Consider the following 17,984-nt stretch of genomic DNA (forward strand, 5'->3'; position numbering starts at 1 on the left):
CAACTATTTTGTCAGCAAATTTTTCTCAATCTGTCACAAAACAGACTGTTTGCTTGTTTCATCAAACAAAGATACAGGGCAGAGCATCTTGTGAGTCAACTTGCAGTCAACCAAGGAGAGTTTGTGCAGAGGCAACTGGAGTTAGGATATTGTAAGATGCACCTACAGAGAGAAAAATAGAAGATGCAGGCAAACAAGAAATCTACAGTGGGGGAAGAGGAGGGGGAAGTGAGATGTGGCAGGAAGGAATTCAAAACATTCCTGATTTTAAAAAAAAAGGAGAGAGAGAGCCTTCGTTAACTTCTCAGAGAATAGCTGTAAACCCAGTTTAACTAGTCATAAAGTCATGGCTGCCTGCATTACTCTTAAAGTATCATAAAGCACTGGATGTCTGTAATGATGCATTTGGTCATAAAATTATTTCTTTTTTTCCCCTTGAGCCATAGGGAACAACACTAGATTAATCTAATTGGGGATCAAATCATTGTAATTATATGTATAAAAAACTAACTACATGGCTTTGCCTGAAATTATCATTGGAAAGACTATCAGGATGCTCCAGTAACGTTATTTTCCAAGTGTTTGCATGTCTGGACAAGTAATTTCCCCTTTAAATGCTACAGATATTGGATATACACAGTTGAATTTGGGATAACTCCAACATTTCTACAGAATATGTTAGCTTTTATTACAGTTTTGAATATTCAAACATTAGTCCTGTGTTTTTACTTAAGAACAGATATAACCTGCATGGAACCACAGAAATATACATGTGTATTTTGGAAAGAATTTGTCAAATTCAGCTTTTAAATTAAAATTATTTAATTAATTAATTTTTAAATTAAAATCAGCAACAGCTTGTACAGAACAGAACGTATTGAAATGAGTCCCCCTCATTTTGTGAAAACAGTTTTATGGTTCCTCAATATTCTTTCTTGGCTTTCAACTTCAGCCCCAACAGAGCACCTGCTGGCATAGTGCTTTCCAATAAAGCAACAAAGACTATATTTCTGGACATTTCAACGGTATCTGTCAGGAAGGACAAAGCTTTGAACTGGAGACACTTTTCTGAGAATTATAGCTGTACAGAAAACAACATTGCCTCTGCCTGACTTCTCAAATAAAAGTGAAAAAGGAGGAGCAATAAGTCAAAAACAAGAAGGAAAAAGTATTTCTATTAACCTAACTCTGTGGGAACAAAACTCCAGATTAGCCAGGAACTGCAAAACCGCAACTGTACAGACAATGCACCCCAGTCCAGCGAATTGGGTGAAAAAAAATCTCCAACTCAAGAGAATGGACATTAAATATACACAAGGATGAATAATCACTTGAAAGATTATCCAGTTGGAAAGCATCTAAAACATCCATGCATTTAAGTATTAATTCCATTCACAGATTTGTGAAGCCATACCAGTCACTATATAGAATCCTATGAAAAGGGCTTTAAAAGTATCAAGTAACAATTCAAATTCAAGGCCAGAGAAAGTATTTACGTGTTTGACAAACTTGAGAAAAAAATGGGCATCCTTACTCTTGATCTGTTTTTACAGATTCAACATGACCACGTTTTTCACAGACCTCATCTGAAGTAAATAAAGAAGGCAAAGTGAAGCATTCTCTGAGACTTTCTTTGTAATGCACTAAACCAATGAATACATGACAATAATCTGACCTGGTTTTTAGAGCTTCCTTCAGACAGTTTTTTCCTACTTTCAGAATCAAAAGCTAAAACTCAAATATTTTCAAAAATCCATAAGTACTGGTCTGAATTAGTCTTTTATCTATTTGAAGAAGTACATGGGTGCCTCTCACTTATGTGTTTTCTGAGGGAAAGAAGGTTAGAACAGTTAAAACAAATAAATACAGCTCTGGATTTATGTTAACAGAAAGAAAATTGTTAGCTAATTGTATTTTTGTTTCTGATCCTTCTCAGACAAAATGTCCTCATGACAAATTATAGTTAGGCAGAACTGCTTTGATTATTCCTTCACATTAAGAATAATGAGCTCGTGTATACTGTTGGACTGCAACTGAAATCTGAAATCCATGGAATTACAATCCTAATGGATTTTACAGTTCACCTCATAGCAGTTTATTAAAAAAAAAAAAAAGTCTTGCAACACACAAATATGTTTATGTGTATTTCCCATATATTCAATAGGTTTGGTAACAAACCATAGTATTACCTCCAAAAGCAGCAATCCCTTTCACACCCTAACTATGACGGAACATTCTGTAGCCTACATTTTAATAGAAAAAAGCTATTAAGATTCCAGAAAATACATATAAATCACATTATAACAAACTTGTTTAAGCTGTTCACTCCACAGCCACTTCCATACATATAAGTTACCACGTGTGCTTATATAAGAACATGGATGAGAGGAAGACCACAGGGATAAAGCCTCTTATTTATAAAATAGAACAGCAAATCCTCTTTCATCCAGTACCTGGGATTTTTTTTTTCCCTCAACACTTCAGTGTACCAACAAGAATAATTTCCATGGTGACATTCAGACACACAAACAAGAGACCATCTGTCATCAAATGTCTCTCTCGTAACACTAGATTACAAATTACATTACGTACATACAGTTAGTTTATTTTTAATTAAAGTAACAAAACAAAAATTGAACACCAGTCACCTTGTTTATACCTACACACATGAGAAATCCAACATTTATTTACATATTGTAATAAAGCAACTCAGAGCCCTGAATATTAAGATGCACTTACCTTTGTATATTTATTTCTCAACACAGTAAAAGATCACCTGACAGAATGTGCAAGCCTTTTGCTAGGTCTTTTGAGATTTGTAACAGCTTTCATAGCAAATGCTAACTGTGCCTATGAAAATGTTCATGTTTACATTGCTACAACTTACAATCAACAACAGAAGCAAAAATCTGCAGTAAACATGGGCCTCTCCTAGCTCCGCATTTCACTAGAGAAAACGTTACCTATTTTTATTTCATACTTTTGGAAAGAAAATTAAACTGAGTTTCTACAGGAAAAGTAGAGCATGCATAGAGGAGTTGAGAAAAGACTACTTACACTAGTTGTGCTGTTGTAATTCCAAATCTTGATCTTGGATATACCAAAGTCACGTGACCGGGTGGGGTTGCGGATAACAAAGTAAAGTTGGATGGGAGGATGGAAAGGGCACATCCAAAGGAAGCATTCCTTTGTCGTCTAAAAACACATACAAGCAGACTGTCACCAGTACACCTTCTTCCAAAGCAGGATATTTAATTAACTCACCACCCCACAGGAAAAAATCAATTGGAAAAGTAAACGTTTAATAAAACCTGTTATGTTAAGAGCAAAACCTTAACCTTATTTTCAAACAGTAAATCCAACTCTCCTGCCTGTAAGACAGCTCTCAACCTGACTATTAGATAAAGGTCAGCTGCTTGCCTTCCCAAGTGAGACATCTGCATGCTCATGAATGACAGGCAGTCTGCCATGCTTTGGAACTACAGGGTCAAAGCAAGTCCAGTTTATTTTAATCAAATTAATCAGCTTTGCTGGCACTAGAGAGGATCACTGAGCACAATGGACACTGCATAATCATTTCACAATTTCTTAAAGTGCTTGTGCTCCTGTTTTACCATCTAAGGAGGGGAAACATCGAATTTATTTCACTCCCTTTATTTTAATCAGGATTTGCAGATAATTAATTTCACTTGCAGATATATTTCTTAGAGCTATATTTGAATTTTTTTTAAGATAAAATAGAAATCTCCAACATCGATTTTACAGACAACTGACAATCAAGATAGCTTAAATACCAAAGTATGCCTAATTCTGGGCACTGTTCAAGAGTGCTATTTGTACATGTTTAGAAACAGAAAAAGGATGTGTGGCAGTTCAGAAAGAAGCAAGGAATAAAGAGTTTCAAAATCAAACGTCACCCCAAAACAGAGAAGAATAAGGGCAACATGTAAACATACATGTAAACAACATTTCAGTGACCTGAGAAGAGCAGGTAAATTACCTCCCTTCCTAGTTTCAATAATCCATAGTGCATACAGTCACATAGCAGGTACACAAAGCCAATATTTTTCCACATCCTTTCACTTAGAACTGAGCCTTACAGTTTTCCCTATAGATGGTAAATAAAACTTTCCTATCGAGTAATTTAAATATATATCTGATGATGCTAAGGACAGATCTCTGCCTGCCTGCTGAACAAACAGAACCAGTTCTCAGAGTGGTCATCTACCTGTTCAAAGTTCTGATTGTTGATGTCATCTCTGCCCCAGAGGCCTCTCAACAAGCTTTGGGACATCATTGTTACTTTGAATGCATTTGCGGCATAACAACTATACAAGCACCAGAAGGGCTTATTCCTTTTTACATTAAAAAGGAAAGAAAGTCTATTGACATTGAACAATATCCCTCAAACCAGTGAAAACCCAATTCCAGGATCAATTTCAAGGCTACATCATATTATTCGAGTCATATTGTGAACAAGCATGATCAAAAAAAGAATACTGATTCTCCAACAGCAGACAACACGTGATGAAGGTCTTCTCCAGACCTCAGACCTCTTAAGTGAGAACCTGATGGCCTAGAAATCAGTAGGTTCTCTGGGTGTACTGATATAGAGCCAGAGTTACTTTAACAGGCAGACAGCAGACTCAGAGCCAAAACAGACTCTGGAGAGACCCATTTGTACTTCTATCCAGAAGCTCTGTAAAGGCTGCAGATCTTCCAAACAACAGAAGAAATAATCAGCCTGGCTCCAATATGTTGTCTTGAGTGAGACGCAACTTGGAGATAGTATTGTTTGTCAGTAGCATGAGCATACTCATTTCAAAAGAGCTGACACCAGAACTTCAAGATACATTAATGAATCCATGCCGAAACTCAGTCTGCGGAGGACGCTCGTGCTTTATAACATTATACATTAGGTACTCTGCTCTGGAGTCTAGAGTTACCATCTTTGGCATTAACGCTGAAAAAAATCTAGCCCCAAAGTTCTTTGAACTATCAGGGTGAACCTGAAATGCCAGGAGTACTCATTGTATTTGAGCTGGATCAAAGCAAAAAGTGAGAGCAGGAACCTTTGTCTTTAGATTTTCTGAGAGATTGGCCTCTGATACATTGCTTTGTGGGGGCACTGAAGGTATGCCCGATGCAAAGGAAAGGAAGGCTTGAGCCTTGAGGAAATCAACAATTTAAAGGACTATGTTACACTGTAATCAGTTAAAAATAAAATATCATGGCTTAAGAATAATGGGATATGTGAATATATGAAAAATGCTGTATAATGGATTAATAATTACATTACTACACAGTATATAACTATCCAGAAAGACTGAGAATCACAACTACTACTACTTAGTGTAAACCGGCACAGAGCATGGCCTATAAACGAGACAAGGCATTTATGACACACAAACTACAACTTCCAGGAGACAGCAAGAAAGATGCTACAAGTAGAAATATTTGTCTGGAAATAACATTCCATACCGAGTTTCAATTAACTTTTAGAGTATTACACATTTGCCCCCTTTCTATTTTCATTCACCCTGCAAGTCGAAGAGTATCACTAGCACGAAATGCACTAAAACTTGTACTTTTAAAAGACTAAGTCATTTAGTAAATTCAACCACTAATATCATACTCATTTTTATTAGAATCCTAGCTCTGAAGTCCCACGGTGAGTTTCGAACACTTTATATCATCAGTATGTCAAAACACATACAGCAAATCCCAAGAACAACTGAAAATATGGCAGTATGAAGAGCTATGAAGTTTTCTGATCTCTGCAGTAGCACCAGAATTTCACAGAATCACAGAACTGTAGGGGTTGGAAGGGACCTCAAGAGATCATCGGGTCCAACCCCCTCGCTAAAGCAGTTTCCCTAGAGCAGGTTGCACAGGGAGGTGTCCAGATGGACCTTTAATATCTCCAGAGAAGGAGACCCCACAACCTCCCTGGGCAGCCTGTCCCAGTGCTCCGTCACCCTCACCGTGAATTAGTTCTTTCACATGTTGGTGCGGAACTTTCTGTGCTCCATTTTGTTGCCACTGCCCCTTGTCCTGTCCCCACAAACCACTGAAAAGAAGTTGGCCAAATCCCTCTGTCTCCCACACTTAAGGGATTTATAGACATTTATAAGATCCCCTCTCAGTCTTTTCTCAAAGCTGAACAGAGCCAGGTCTCTCAGCCTTTCCTCACAGGGGAGACGGTCCAGGACCTGTGTCATCTTTGTGGCCCTCCACTGGACTCTTTCCAGGAGATCTCTGCCTTTTTTGTACTGTATTTCATTTCAGTTATTGAGATTTCATTGTCTTCAGTACGTAAAAGCACCTCATCTTACTATCTAACAGGAGATCTATGAAGTAGTTTTCTTTACCACACCATACATTTTTCTTAATCTCTTGTTCAAAAGCACCTACCTAACCATCCTTATTCTTCCACTGTCCTTCTCTAGGTAAAAGCATAACAAGGGGACAGGAGAAAAGAAGTACATTTCAGTCTTAAGTTTGCAGTCTTAAGTTTACTGAAATTCACATTTAATAAACGGAAGAAAAAGCAGTGAAGCTCCTATACCTTCAGATCACAGGTAGTACTTGGTTTAACAGCAGATGTAATGTAAAAAATGCAAAATTTCTTGTCCTTAAAGTTTTGTGATCTTGTTCTACGGATACTATAATTATATTACAATAGTTTAAAAACTGAATGTGTTCCTTCACCCAAGATAATATCACAGTGTTTATATATAAAGAGGCACAGATAAATGTGTCTCCCTCCAATTGCTAAGTTAACTAAGTCAAATAAATTTATCAAATTCTGTTCAAAAATATTACAACTGAATACCAACATCTTGTACAGGAAAGCTGGATTTGTTAATAATAAATTGCAATTTTTATGTTTTTAATTTTCAGATAGCTGTTCTGCAAGTCAGGTTCAAAATGAAATCATGCAATCAAACAAAAAACCTTAGCGATGGAATATTACAGAAATAGTAAAATAAGAAGTTGTTACATTCCAGACTAAGCTGTCTTACATTTAAGTTCTGATTGACCAAGCAGCACAAATCTCCTGGGTAGTCAGCATTTCGAATGTCCACATCATGAGGAGACACAAATATCTTTTCATTGCATAAATCAAAGAATTCCACCTCTCTCAAGCCAACATTTTCTGGATTTCCCCAGTTCGAAAGAAGTTCCATAGTCACATAAATGGCATCTCGTACTTCCACACTTGTCATCTGGACCCAAATGAAATAGAACAATTTGACAAAACAACAAAGCCTGCAGCAACATGAAGACTGTTAATACTACAATGCTGACAATTCAGAAGCAAAATGCCTTTAAACACAAAGCTATCTGGATGATATTTAATCAATTATTCTGGACTCTAATAATTCTGTCCCACACCAACTAATAAACCTATAGCAGGGTAAGAGAACAGAACTTATCACCCTCTTAGATTTCATCCACTCCAAACCTAAGGAGAAAACTGCTCTCTGTTTTGTCTTCTTCATTTGTCATTCTGATGAAAAGAGGAACGAGTTTTCTGCTCACAGAATAACACGTGAGCTGAGATTACAAACTATACTGTAAAACTTCAGGGTAAGAGTCAAAAACAGGAGGCATGAGCAACATGAATTATATTTTATGGCTTTTAAGTTTTTCAAATATTGTTTATTAAACATTTTTGTCAATTCACATATTTGGTAAGAGTTAAAAATACCACTATCGCAGAGACTGCAGGTTTCTAAGATACATTCTACTAGCAGAACTGTTTCCATCTTAATTTAAAAAAAAAAAAAAAAAAACACAAACACAAAACGTGCAGATTTGTACAAGCCAGCACAAGCTCACTGATATTTGATGTTTTGCCTCCCACATGATGTAAGAGCATGAAGCATAGAGACAGCTAAACAACTTCCATATCTCTTGCCAATAAGCAGTCCAGTAGAACCAGACTACCAGGAGACAAGTGGGAGAAGGAATTTATATAGATAAGATCTCTAAAAGAGAAACTTCTGTTGAAGAACCTTTGCTATCCTTTGCTTTAGATCACCTTGATGATTAACAAAGGGCCTTATTCTTACTGACTAACAAGCAGTAATCTGTTTTACTACACAAATTATAAGGTCTATTAAAAGCATGAATAAGCAGAGACCACTACACTACAACAGGCCTGCACCCAAGATAGCACCCATTAAATGTGCTGACATATTTAAAGAGATGCATCAAATCACTATGGCTAAGTCATCCAAAATGTGTTAGAGCTCATGTAAGCTGGTAAACATCAGCATGTTCTCAGGAAAAACTGAGAGATTTCTCCGAGTACCAGCTGCTTTGACACTCTTGACTAAGAAAGTAAATAGTTTAGGTGTATTTCTGTGTAGTTTTACGTTATCATTACGGAAGCAATGCTTTTCTACTACAACAAATATACTGAAGAAACAGATTTATTGACTGTTAGGAATGAAAGAAATTAAATGATTTAGATAAACAAAATAATCTGGTTACATGGATTTCTTGCAATGGCTCTATGGAATGAAGCCTGACAACCTCTTAAAAATATCAAGAAGTTGGGACCCTCTTTAGCAATCTGAATTTTTCATCATTTTCACCAGAGAAACACAAATTATGTTGCTAAATCATCACAAGGAGGAGTCAAGGATGTATCCAACACTAGAACACAACTCTCAAGAGGAGAAAAGGCACCCTAAGCAAGATGAGAACATCAGTGGGGTCTTCAAAAAGCCCTACCACAGCAGAGAAGAAAACAACTATCACTTCTATAGCAGAAAGTGCTACACAGAAACAGTTGTAGTAAATGTGAACTAAAGAGGTCCTTTATGTTCCCTTCTACCTTACAGACTACAAGAATTAAGTAATCCAAAGAGGTACCTACTAATAAGACGAAGAACAGAGAGCTGCTTTCTAAGGCTTTGAAGTGGACTGCAATTTAAGAGGATGATAAATTCTCTACTATTACCTTGCCATAGCTTTATTAGTTGATGTAAGGCAGAATTGGTGGAATGCCGATCATTCAATGCACTTGTATTTCAGTGGTACTGGCAAGGATCAGTTATGGTGCGCATATACACAGACCTTCTCTCTTAAAATGGAATCTGCTTCAGATTTTTCATCAGAAAGGAATATTTCATTGTCACAAGCAGAATGGCTCTCAGTCTCCTGAAGGATTTTCAGAAGTTTCTGTTGTTGTCTGAAACACACATTCTTTTATATGTTATTTCCTTATAATTCTTGCATTTTTAAGAAACAGTTTAATTCGTGTGAAGGTGAAGAGATGATAGGATGAACCCACACAGCCCACAGAACAATCTCACATATACCCATGCTGAATGACAACTGTTGCAGCATCCCACCTTAGATACACACAGTCTAGTTAGAAGACTGGGCTCCAGTTCTCTGAAGCAGTCTGAGAAAGTAATACACAGGAAATACAAACAGAAGTACATGGTTAATACAGACTGCTGGCAGTTCAGTTCTGATTCACAGCCATTAGCCCAAGGCTAGAACCTTCTCTATGTTTTTGTCAATACTTGCCCAAAATCTTGGGCATCTAGAGACTATTGGGTGTGGTGGTGCCCAGTACTGAAAAATATCCCATCAGAAAAGGAAGCTAGCCTTAAAGGAAATATACATACCTGCTTCCAAAAGGACAAATTCTCTCAACAGCTTCTGTGAGTGCAGCCCTTGCCTGACTTTTTTCTGAAGGTTCATCCATTGCAGAGAGAACAGATAAAACAGAAAACTCCTATGTAAGAAAAAAATAAACATTTAATTCACATTGTTCTCAGCTAATCTTAGCTAATCTGTAACTCTAAACATGTAGTTAAAACAGAGAAAAAGCCCATCAGTTTTTACAACGCTATAGGTTCTTTCTCTACCTGCACACCACTGCTTAAGTATACGCTGATCCCTTTGCGATTTTTCCTAAACATTTGCTGGTAGCTTCTGTTAGAGACAAAATATATAGCATGGTGAACAACTAGTCAGATGAGGAATGGCAGTCCTTCTGTTCTTAGGTCATTTCTATCTCTCTGATTTTCGAAGACTAAGAGAACTTTAAAATGCTTAGAAGTGAATTACTTCTTCAATGTTATGCATTGTTATACATCTAAATATCAAAGGCCAAGTTTTTACAATTCCTTCATTGTGTAGTAGAATTAAACTACTTCTGGAAGATCATTTAGGTCAGCTTCAGGACAGGGGGCTTTTGAAACTCCTTCTCAAGTGTCAAGGTAACGTTACATCTGTTTTAAATATTACTTCATTATTTTTTAAGAATAACAGTCAGAACGCCAGCACGCAGATACTTATAGTTTTGTGATTTCTTTCCAATGAATGTTCTCACATAATGTATCTCAAAAACAGGAGAACTAAGACTGAAGAATTGACCTAGATTGCAACAACACCATGTTTAAAGTACTCACCTAAAATAAAAGAACATTTTATCCTTGGCTCCTGACCAAAACCCCCCAGAAACTTATTGTTGACTCAGAAATGACAGTGGATACAGATTCACCATAGCATTATCTCACAAATTCAGGGACAACATTTTAGGTTAAAGCAGTGCTGTCTCAGAATTCAAATGAGTAAATCCAAAAGGCAATACGCACATCTCTTTTCCTTCCTGTATATGTGGGGGTCCCAAACACCAAACTAGAAGCAGACTTTAAATCCATGAACACTGTCCAAAACAGACAGTTCTGTAAATTTCAGTTTATGCCCAAATTTCTTTATCTACTTTCTTTTTGTTAAGAGAACCGAGGTATTATTACAACTAATCATCGGCTAGGACAATCAGGACAAACTTCCCAATTCTTTGTCTAAACAAGGAATAATAGTTGGATCTGAATCTGAAAGGAGTAGATTTTCACTTATTTCCTTGTTTATTTAAGAATTTTTTAATTGCCTTTGATAAGAGATATACACAAATTGCACACCTTACAATCTGCATATGTATTAATAGGAAACTGTGCTCATATTAATGAGTTCAGTAGGAAGGTAGGATTTATTGGCATGGAAGTAACGTATTATGTTGCTTAAGAAGCTTCCAGAAACAGAATTGTTCAAATGGGTCTGTAGCTGTGTATTTGACTGTATAGACATATCATGTGACTGGTCTATCACTTGTTTGGTGATCCATGAAATTAAGAGTGCATTACGGGATGGTATCCCAAGGAAGCAGATTTAAAAAACAAAACAAAACAAAGACCCCGTATGGAAGAACAATACAAATCCAACTACAGTTGAGAGACATCACCGTTCATTCTTACACAACCTTATAATTATGTACGAATTTTAGGATTATAATTCATGTTTAAGGAAAGAATGTCTTTTTTTTTGTACTTGATCAAACATCAATTTTGCCATACCTTTTGAGGATATGTGGAAACAAACTGTCTTTTCAAATCTCTCTGCAAGACTTCATTTTCAATTTGCATAGCCTTAACCACAGCTGAAACAGAGAGATCAGAATCCTTCTCACACACATTCTTTCGAGCTGATGAAAGTGGTCTTTCTGGTCGACTTAATGGTCCTGCCAAAAGAAGGAATGGGTCCAGCCATACAGATATGGAACATTACAACAGCATACATTTGAAACATCCACTTCAGTTACTGAAACAGAGCTATGTTAATAGTCTGTAACCATCCCAAGCAAGGCTGAATTGCTCCAATTTGTTGTCCTACGTTAGGACTCCACATCTACTTTAGACAACAGCTGATACTGTAAAACTGAAAAGAGGAAAGAAAAGTGACAAATGAGAAATGGCATTTTTAAGCTTTAAAGTGCTTTTGCACTTTTCTTTTTCTTCAGATAATTAATGGAAGTGCCTTGTAACAGTTAAATGAAAAAGAAATGCTTAAAATTTCAGCACAACAACGTTTTTCAGTGAAACCTGGGTAATTCAGCTGTTTTGGAGGAATCCGAAGACTCTTCTAAAAAAACAAACAAAAAAAACCAAAACAAAACAAAACAAAAAAAGATGTGGTTTAACCTGGCAAGCAACTAAGCACCACACAGCCATTCACTCACCCTCCCTCCCACCCAGGATGAGGAGAGGGAATCAAAAAAAAAGTGAAAGCTTGTGGGTTGAGATAAAGACAGTTTATTGGGACAGAAAAGAAAGGAAAATAATAATGATAAGAGTACTACTACTACTAACATGTACAAAAGAAGTGATGCACAATGCAATTGCTCACCACCTGCTGACTGATGCCCAGCCTATCCCTGTACAGCAGTTTTCCCCCACCCTGGCCAGCCCCCCCCATATTAATTGTTCAGCATGATATTATATGGCATGGAATACCCCTTTGGCCAGTTGGGGTCAGCTGTCCTGAGTCTGTCCCCTCCCAGCTCCTGCTGCACCCCCAGCCTGCCCACTGGCAGGACAACGTGAGAAGCTGAAATATCCTTGGCTTAGTGTAAGCACTGTTTTGCAATAATTAAAACATCAGTGTGGTATCAACATTATTCTCATCCTAAATCCCAAACACAGCACCATTCCAGCTACTAAGAGGAAAATTAACTCTATCCTAGCCGAAACCAGGACACAAAACCAAGTATGACCTTACCAACTAAGCAGTCAAAAATGCCCGAACACGCACCCATCTTCCCAAACACACAACAGAAAAATAGAAATATCACAGCCTGGAAACAGATTTATGGGTTTAGAGGAGAGGAAAATAAAGTTTGTTATTTTCACTTGCTTTTTTTAAGGGAAAAAAAAAAATGAAGTGAGATTTGGATACATTAATATCCTACAACATCTTCAGGTGTAGAACCAAGTCCTTTTTATTCTGCCTGCAGTCCACCAACTAGTGTGACTGATGAGGCTTGTTTCTTGTTTAGAATCTGTTATGTTTATCTGTCAGGTTTGCATCTGTATATTTTGTTTATGACTTTCCCCTTTTCCTTAGGATCCCATTTGACAAGATCCTCGATCAGATCATCTTACTGAATTAAACATTCCCCCATTCCACATGCCCTTATCAGTTAGTGTGACTGACTAGGTTTGGTTCTTTCTGCCTCCCTTATTTGCCAGTCTGGTCTGTGTCTCTGTATGTTGTCTATGGATTCCTCACCTGCTTACTAAAAGGAAAATGAGGAAAAAAAGAGAAAAGCTGATATTGTAAAGGTCCCTAACCATACACACTTACAGAAGCAGTGATTCTCCTTCCACATGCAGTTACACAGGTGGGCACAAAGAATGGGACAGGACACCAGTATCACAGCACAGTACCGTTTTAGACATGCACATTACTAAATTTTGATTCCATTCCACTACTCCTGCAATATTTGTTGAAGATGATATTAGCACCATTTACTGTTATGCTCTACTGTGCTTAAGTGCTGTCCTTGCACCCATCTATCATTTGTCTACCCAAAGCAGCAAGAAAGCTGTTTTTTTCTGCTGTGGGAAAACCATGTTCATTTCCTGCTGTAAATGCATTGTGTAAGTATTTCAACAAGGGCTAAATTCCTAACTTTAGGACACACTTCTGTTAATACCATAAGGAATAGATCTCCATCAGGAAAATGAGAAACACAGAGCAAGTACAAGGAACAAAAGGAAAATAAAGTCTTAGGGTGCGGAAGCAAAAAGAGAAGGAAGGTAATAAAGATACATCTGAAGACCAAAGTGTACAAGCTCTAGACTTTCTCACAGTTTTACAAAAGTTAAAACTCCTGAGGTACTAAAAACAACACAAAAAGACAACAGCTAAGAAAAATTTCATTATGACAGATGTGCACTGAAATTACACCCAAACCAATGGGGAAAAAAGCATGAAAACTCTCCTTATTGACATTATATATTCTTATTTCTTACTATAGCAAATTCTTTCATGTCTTTCCAGCTGCAAGGACTCAGCAGAGAGTGGCCGACTGATTTTATTTTTTACCACAACTGGTCTGACAGGAATGTACATTTCAGCATTATCTTTTCTTTTTGCTGAGAGAACTCGTACTGGCTTCAATTCTGCAAGATAATAAGGAAACAGGAAAAAAAAAAAATCAACTTCAGAGATATTAGGGAACAGTCAGCCAGGAAAAATTTATTGGACCTTAAATACTAAAGTTTTGCCACTTTAATTATGCTGGCATAGGTAAAGTGATAACCCATCTTTCCTTCCTTTTACTGACGCGATTCTATTGATGTATTAATACATATGCATGGCTTGCACTGACCTAGCGAAACAAAATGAAATATTTCACTGTGAAGTATGTTAGACCAGTATATCCTGACTGCAGCAGGTATTTTTCAGCATTACTGAAAAAACAAAACAAACAAACAAAAAAAAAAAAAGCACAAGAAACCAAGTCATTAATTAATATAGTTGTACCAAAAAATATCTTAAAACTGTCTTATTAAGAAGTTCCAAAGTGGGAGAGGGTTGCATAGTGCATTTCATAAGAACAGTTATCTACTCTTTCATTTGAGAATTATTAACAATTCCTTTGCTTGCATCACAGCTTTGAAACTTCTCACTAGAAAAAATAAAATCACATATCTTGTTCACGCTGCCACTGTGCCCCTTGTTCCTCTCCTGTCTTCTGCTGCTGCCTTTCCACACACTACTCATTTCCATGATATTAAGAAGAGCAAAAGAACACTCCTTTACTCAATTCATGCAAAGATTTTTTCCTCTCTACTTGACCAATTAACTACGGATGAAGAAAAAAAAAAAAAAAAAGAACAATGGAACAATGAATGTATCTGAAATAGGTTGGGAAACTAAGTCTGGTTTCTCCCTGAACTTTCTACTTTTAACAAGCTAATTGTCTATGAGATCTAGTGACTGGTTTTGGGCTTGGACACTGAGGTCTCCAAAGAAGACCTGATGGGGTTGGGGGGTAGGGAGGGGAGTAGCTAAAAATCCATCTGGCAAATTGACAGATCTACAATCAAGCTTAAATAGCACATGCTATGATAACAGGCATCCAGCACCCAAAAATGTGAAATGGAGGAAGCTGAGACTAGGAAAATTTGGCTGCTCTGATTACTGCAAAAACAGTTCCAAAATATACTTTCAAAAGTCTCTTGAGAAATCTCAATCTGAGACAATTGTTGTTCAGGTGTCTAGACCTGGTGATGCAAGTGGGTTTACCAGGGCTATATCTTGGTTATCCCTGAAAAAAAAAAAAATAAATAAACATAGAGTCCCAGAAAAATGGAAGAAATCAAAGAATGACAATAAATTTCTGTTTACATCTCCCCACACATGCCAGAGCCAGCAGAGCTGCTCTGACAGTGAATAAGTCTGCATGAGAATCTTCAACAACAAAGTAACGGGAAAGCAAAACATAAGGAAGTCACATCAAAGGAGCAGCACAAGAACCTGCCTGACAGTGGCCAGATGAGGGCACACTCTGAGCACACAGTCCCAGAGTAACAACGCTCCTCAAGAAACACTGACCAGTCCTTTAAGGACTTCTTGGACAGGAAGATGCGTGTAAAACATTTTTAACAAACAACAGCGTCCCCATCATCTTCCATGAAGTTGTGTAAATCTTTCTTGAATGCACTTAAAATTTGGCTGTCACATCATTTGGCACTGGGAGCTACAATTAATTTGTATTTGCTTTAGACTTGCTGCCTGAAAACATCGTTGCTGCTCTCAGTCCTTGCATTACAAATGAAAGTGATTAATATACTAGCACCATATGCTATTTTATAGAGCTCAGTCCAATCCCTTCTGCATTTCTAGAATCAAACATCTCTCTTCACAATGAAAAATTATTGCTTCCTTTGTTACTCCTTGCATAAAAGTTTCTGTTGTATTCCAGTTTACAATTGTTACACTCCACTGTACCTTTTACATTTAGAAAAGACTTGATTCCTTTCAATCAAGTCCACTCAAAGGCTAATTAAGCTGGAGACCTGGTATGTTCTCCAACCTCAGTGCTCAGTAAAGCACAACACATGGGCTTGGTTGGAGGAGAGCTGGAGCCCAGGGTCATCACAGCAGCGAAATAGATCTTCAAGTAAAAGCAGAAACCATGAAACTTCTGCAACTTCCCATTAGGAAGAAAAAAAAGGAAAAAAAAAGCAGATGAGGTATTCTGGGGGGCGGAGGAGATCATAGTTCAGTGCCTTAGAAATATTACACTTACCTGGAACATGAGAATCATCTTAAGACGATGCACGTGCATCAGATACATGTATGCACACCTGATAAGTGCATATTACAAACAGGATGGATGAAGAGACAAGCAGTTTAGGTACCCCTAACCCCATCATGATACAACACCTCCAGAAAAGCCTTGATGCTTTACGTGATGTGGATTCTCTGAGACAATCCCAAGGAATTTCAGAAGGAAAGCCAATCTGAGGAAGGGATGTTGGATAGCAGAAACGAAGAGACATTATAAATAAAATGGGTGAAGAATGAGGAGTTAAAATGTCGGCACAAGTTTTAGATAGCATTTTTAAAGAGCTATTTTTTCAACTGTGGCAAACATTTGTGCTAACAAAAATAAACAGTAAAGACCTATCATGTGAAACACAGTGAGCTACTGAGGAAGCAATAAGAGAAATTTCTGAGTGGAAAACCATGATTCTGAATCAGTGGAAAAGGCAGCTGAGAAGAACTGAGCTACCCTGGTATACACTTATTCATACACAGTCCTGCAAATAGCACATTAAGAAACAAAACAGGAAGTTCTCAGATACTACTAATACAGAAATACTCTGCCCTTGGAGTAGCAGTCTGCAACAACATTACCATTTTGTTTAATATACTGTTAACACTTAAAAACAAAAAAAATTTCCTGAACACCTGGAATTCATTCACAGAAATGCTAGGTCTCGTGCTGTACAGGTTCAGACTGGGTGATGCAGTCATTCGCTCTGATTTATATCATTATGTAAAAGCTGGACCTACAGCCCAGGAACCAGAGAGAGTGTCTACTGTATGCCTTCTGTATTCAGAAGCAAGTATTTATTTGTCAAAAACAGTTAAGCTTTTCTGCATATTACTTTCACTGTAACATAATACAGAAACTAATTTCTTTTCTTTTTTTTTTTTCTTTTTTTTTTTTTTTGTTATTTTTGTTATTTTTTCCTCCCCATGTTGGTCCTGAAACCTGCATCCCTGAGGACTTCAAACTCATTAGTGCAACCTTGAGAGAAAAGCTGGTCTAGAAGGCTGAAGCTACAGCTGGAAGTGGAAGCAGCTGTCAACACTGAGAAGCCATGTACGCCTACAGCCTCAGTTGTCTTTCCTCTAGCAAACAGCACAGCAAATCCCAGTGTACAGCTCCCTTGGGCATAAGAGATCCCTACCAGATGAGAACAAATAACCAGCTATGTTATGATCTCATCTCTGACAGCAGCAAGGAATATAGAACAGGGAGGAATATAGAATATATGGTGCAATTCTTCACCATGCTGAAGCTTGCAGCTAGCTCATAAAGTACAATGAATTTGCTACCCATTAATTTGTTAAAACTGCTCCTGAAGCCATCAATATATTTTACCTTCTAAATACCCTATGGCAATGATTGTCATATTTATTTACCCATCACTGTTATAGGATGTCTATCCATATATACGTACAAATTGAATGTTGTACCTCTGATTTTAACTATACACAGGCTCAATGTGGATTCTGGGACTATGAGAAACAGGCTATCATCTTTGTATCTTTATAATCTATTAACTTATACTTAAAAACAAAAAAAAAAAAAACACTATTTCAATAAGGACATATAGTAAGAGAAGAGTCTTTATTAAAAGTCTACCCAAAGACATAACACAAACCTGGCTGGTTCTGTATGTTACCCAGGAAGGAATAGAGGCAAGTAGGGGTGCACACTTGCTTAAAGAAAGCAAGGACACTACACTGGTATGACGCCTTTCCAGCACCTGATTGTGGACATTGGTATTTTGAATTACAGCACAAACCTGTAGGGATTCCCTTAAAAACAATGCTGTCAAAGAACTATTACAATACTGTAGTAGTATAACACA

General features: G+C 37.3%; 1 protein-coding gene across 5 annotated transcripts in view; it reads right to left on the reverse strand.

Moving 5' to 3' along the window:
- KIAA0556 (KIAA0556 ortholog) overlaps positions 1 to 17,984 on the reverse strand; it is a 71,401-nt gene that overhangs the window by 40,715 nt on the left and 12,702 nt on the right. For 4 of the 5 annotated variants that reach the window (XM_032197352.1, XM_032197353.1, XM_032197351.1 and 1 more), the window contains exons 7-12: positions 13,842 to 13,991; positions 11,385 to 11,548; positions 9,651 to 9,760; positions 9,091 to 9,205; positions 7,026 to 7,229; positions 3,058 to 3,195 (exon numbers count right to left, since the gene is read on the reverse strand). In XM_032197352.1, the coding sequence (XP_032053243.1) occupies positions 3,058 to 3,195; positions 7,026 to 7,229; positions 9,091 to 9,205; positions 9,651 to 9,760; positions 11,385 to 11,548; positions 13,842 to 13,991 (881 nt within the window). The remainder of the gene's footprint in view (positions 1 to 3,057; positions 3,196 to 7,025; positions 7,230 to 9,090; positions 9,206 to 9,650; positions 9,761 to 11,384; positions 11,549 to 13,841; positions 13,992 to 17,984) is intronic. The other variant, XM_032197354.1, reaches the window with a different exon arrangement.

This window comes from Aythya fuligula, chromosome 15, assembly GCF_009819795.1.
Source record: "Aythya fuligula isolate bAytFul2 chromosome 15, bAytFul2.pri, whole genome shotgun sequence".
NCBI lineage: Eukaryota > Metazoa > Chordata > Aves > Anseriformes > Anatidae > Aythya > Aythya fuligula.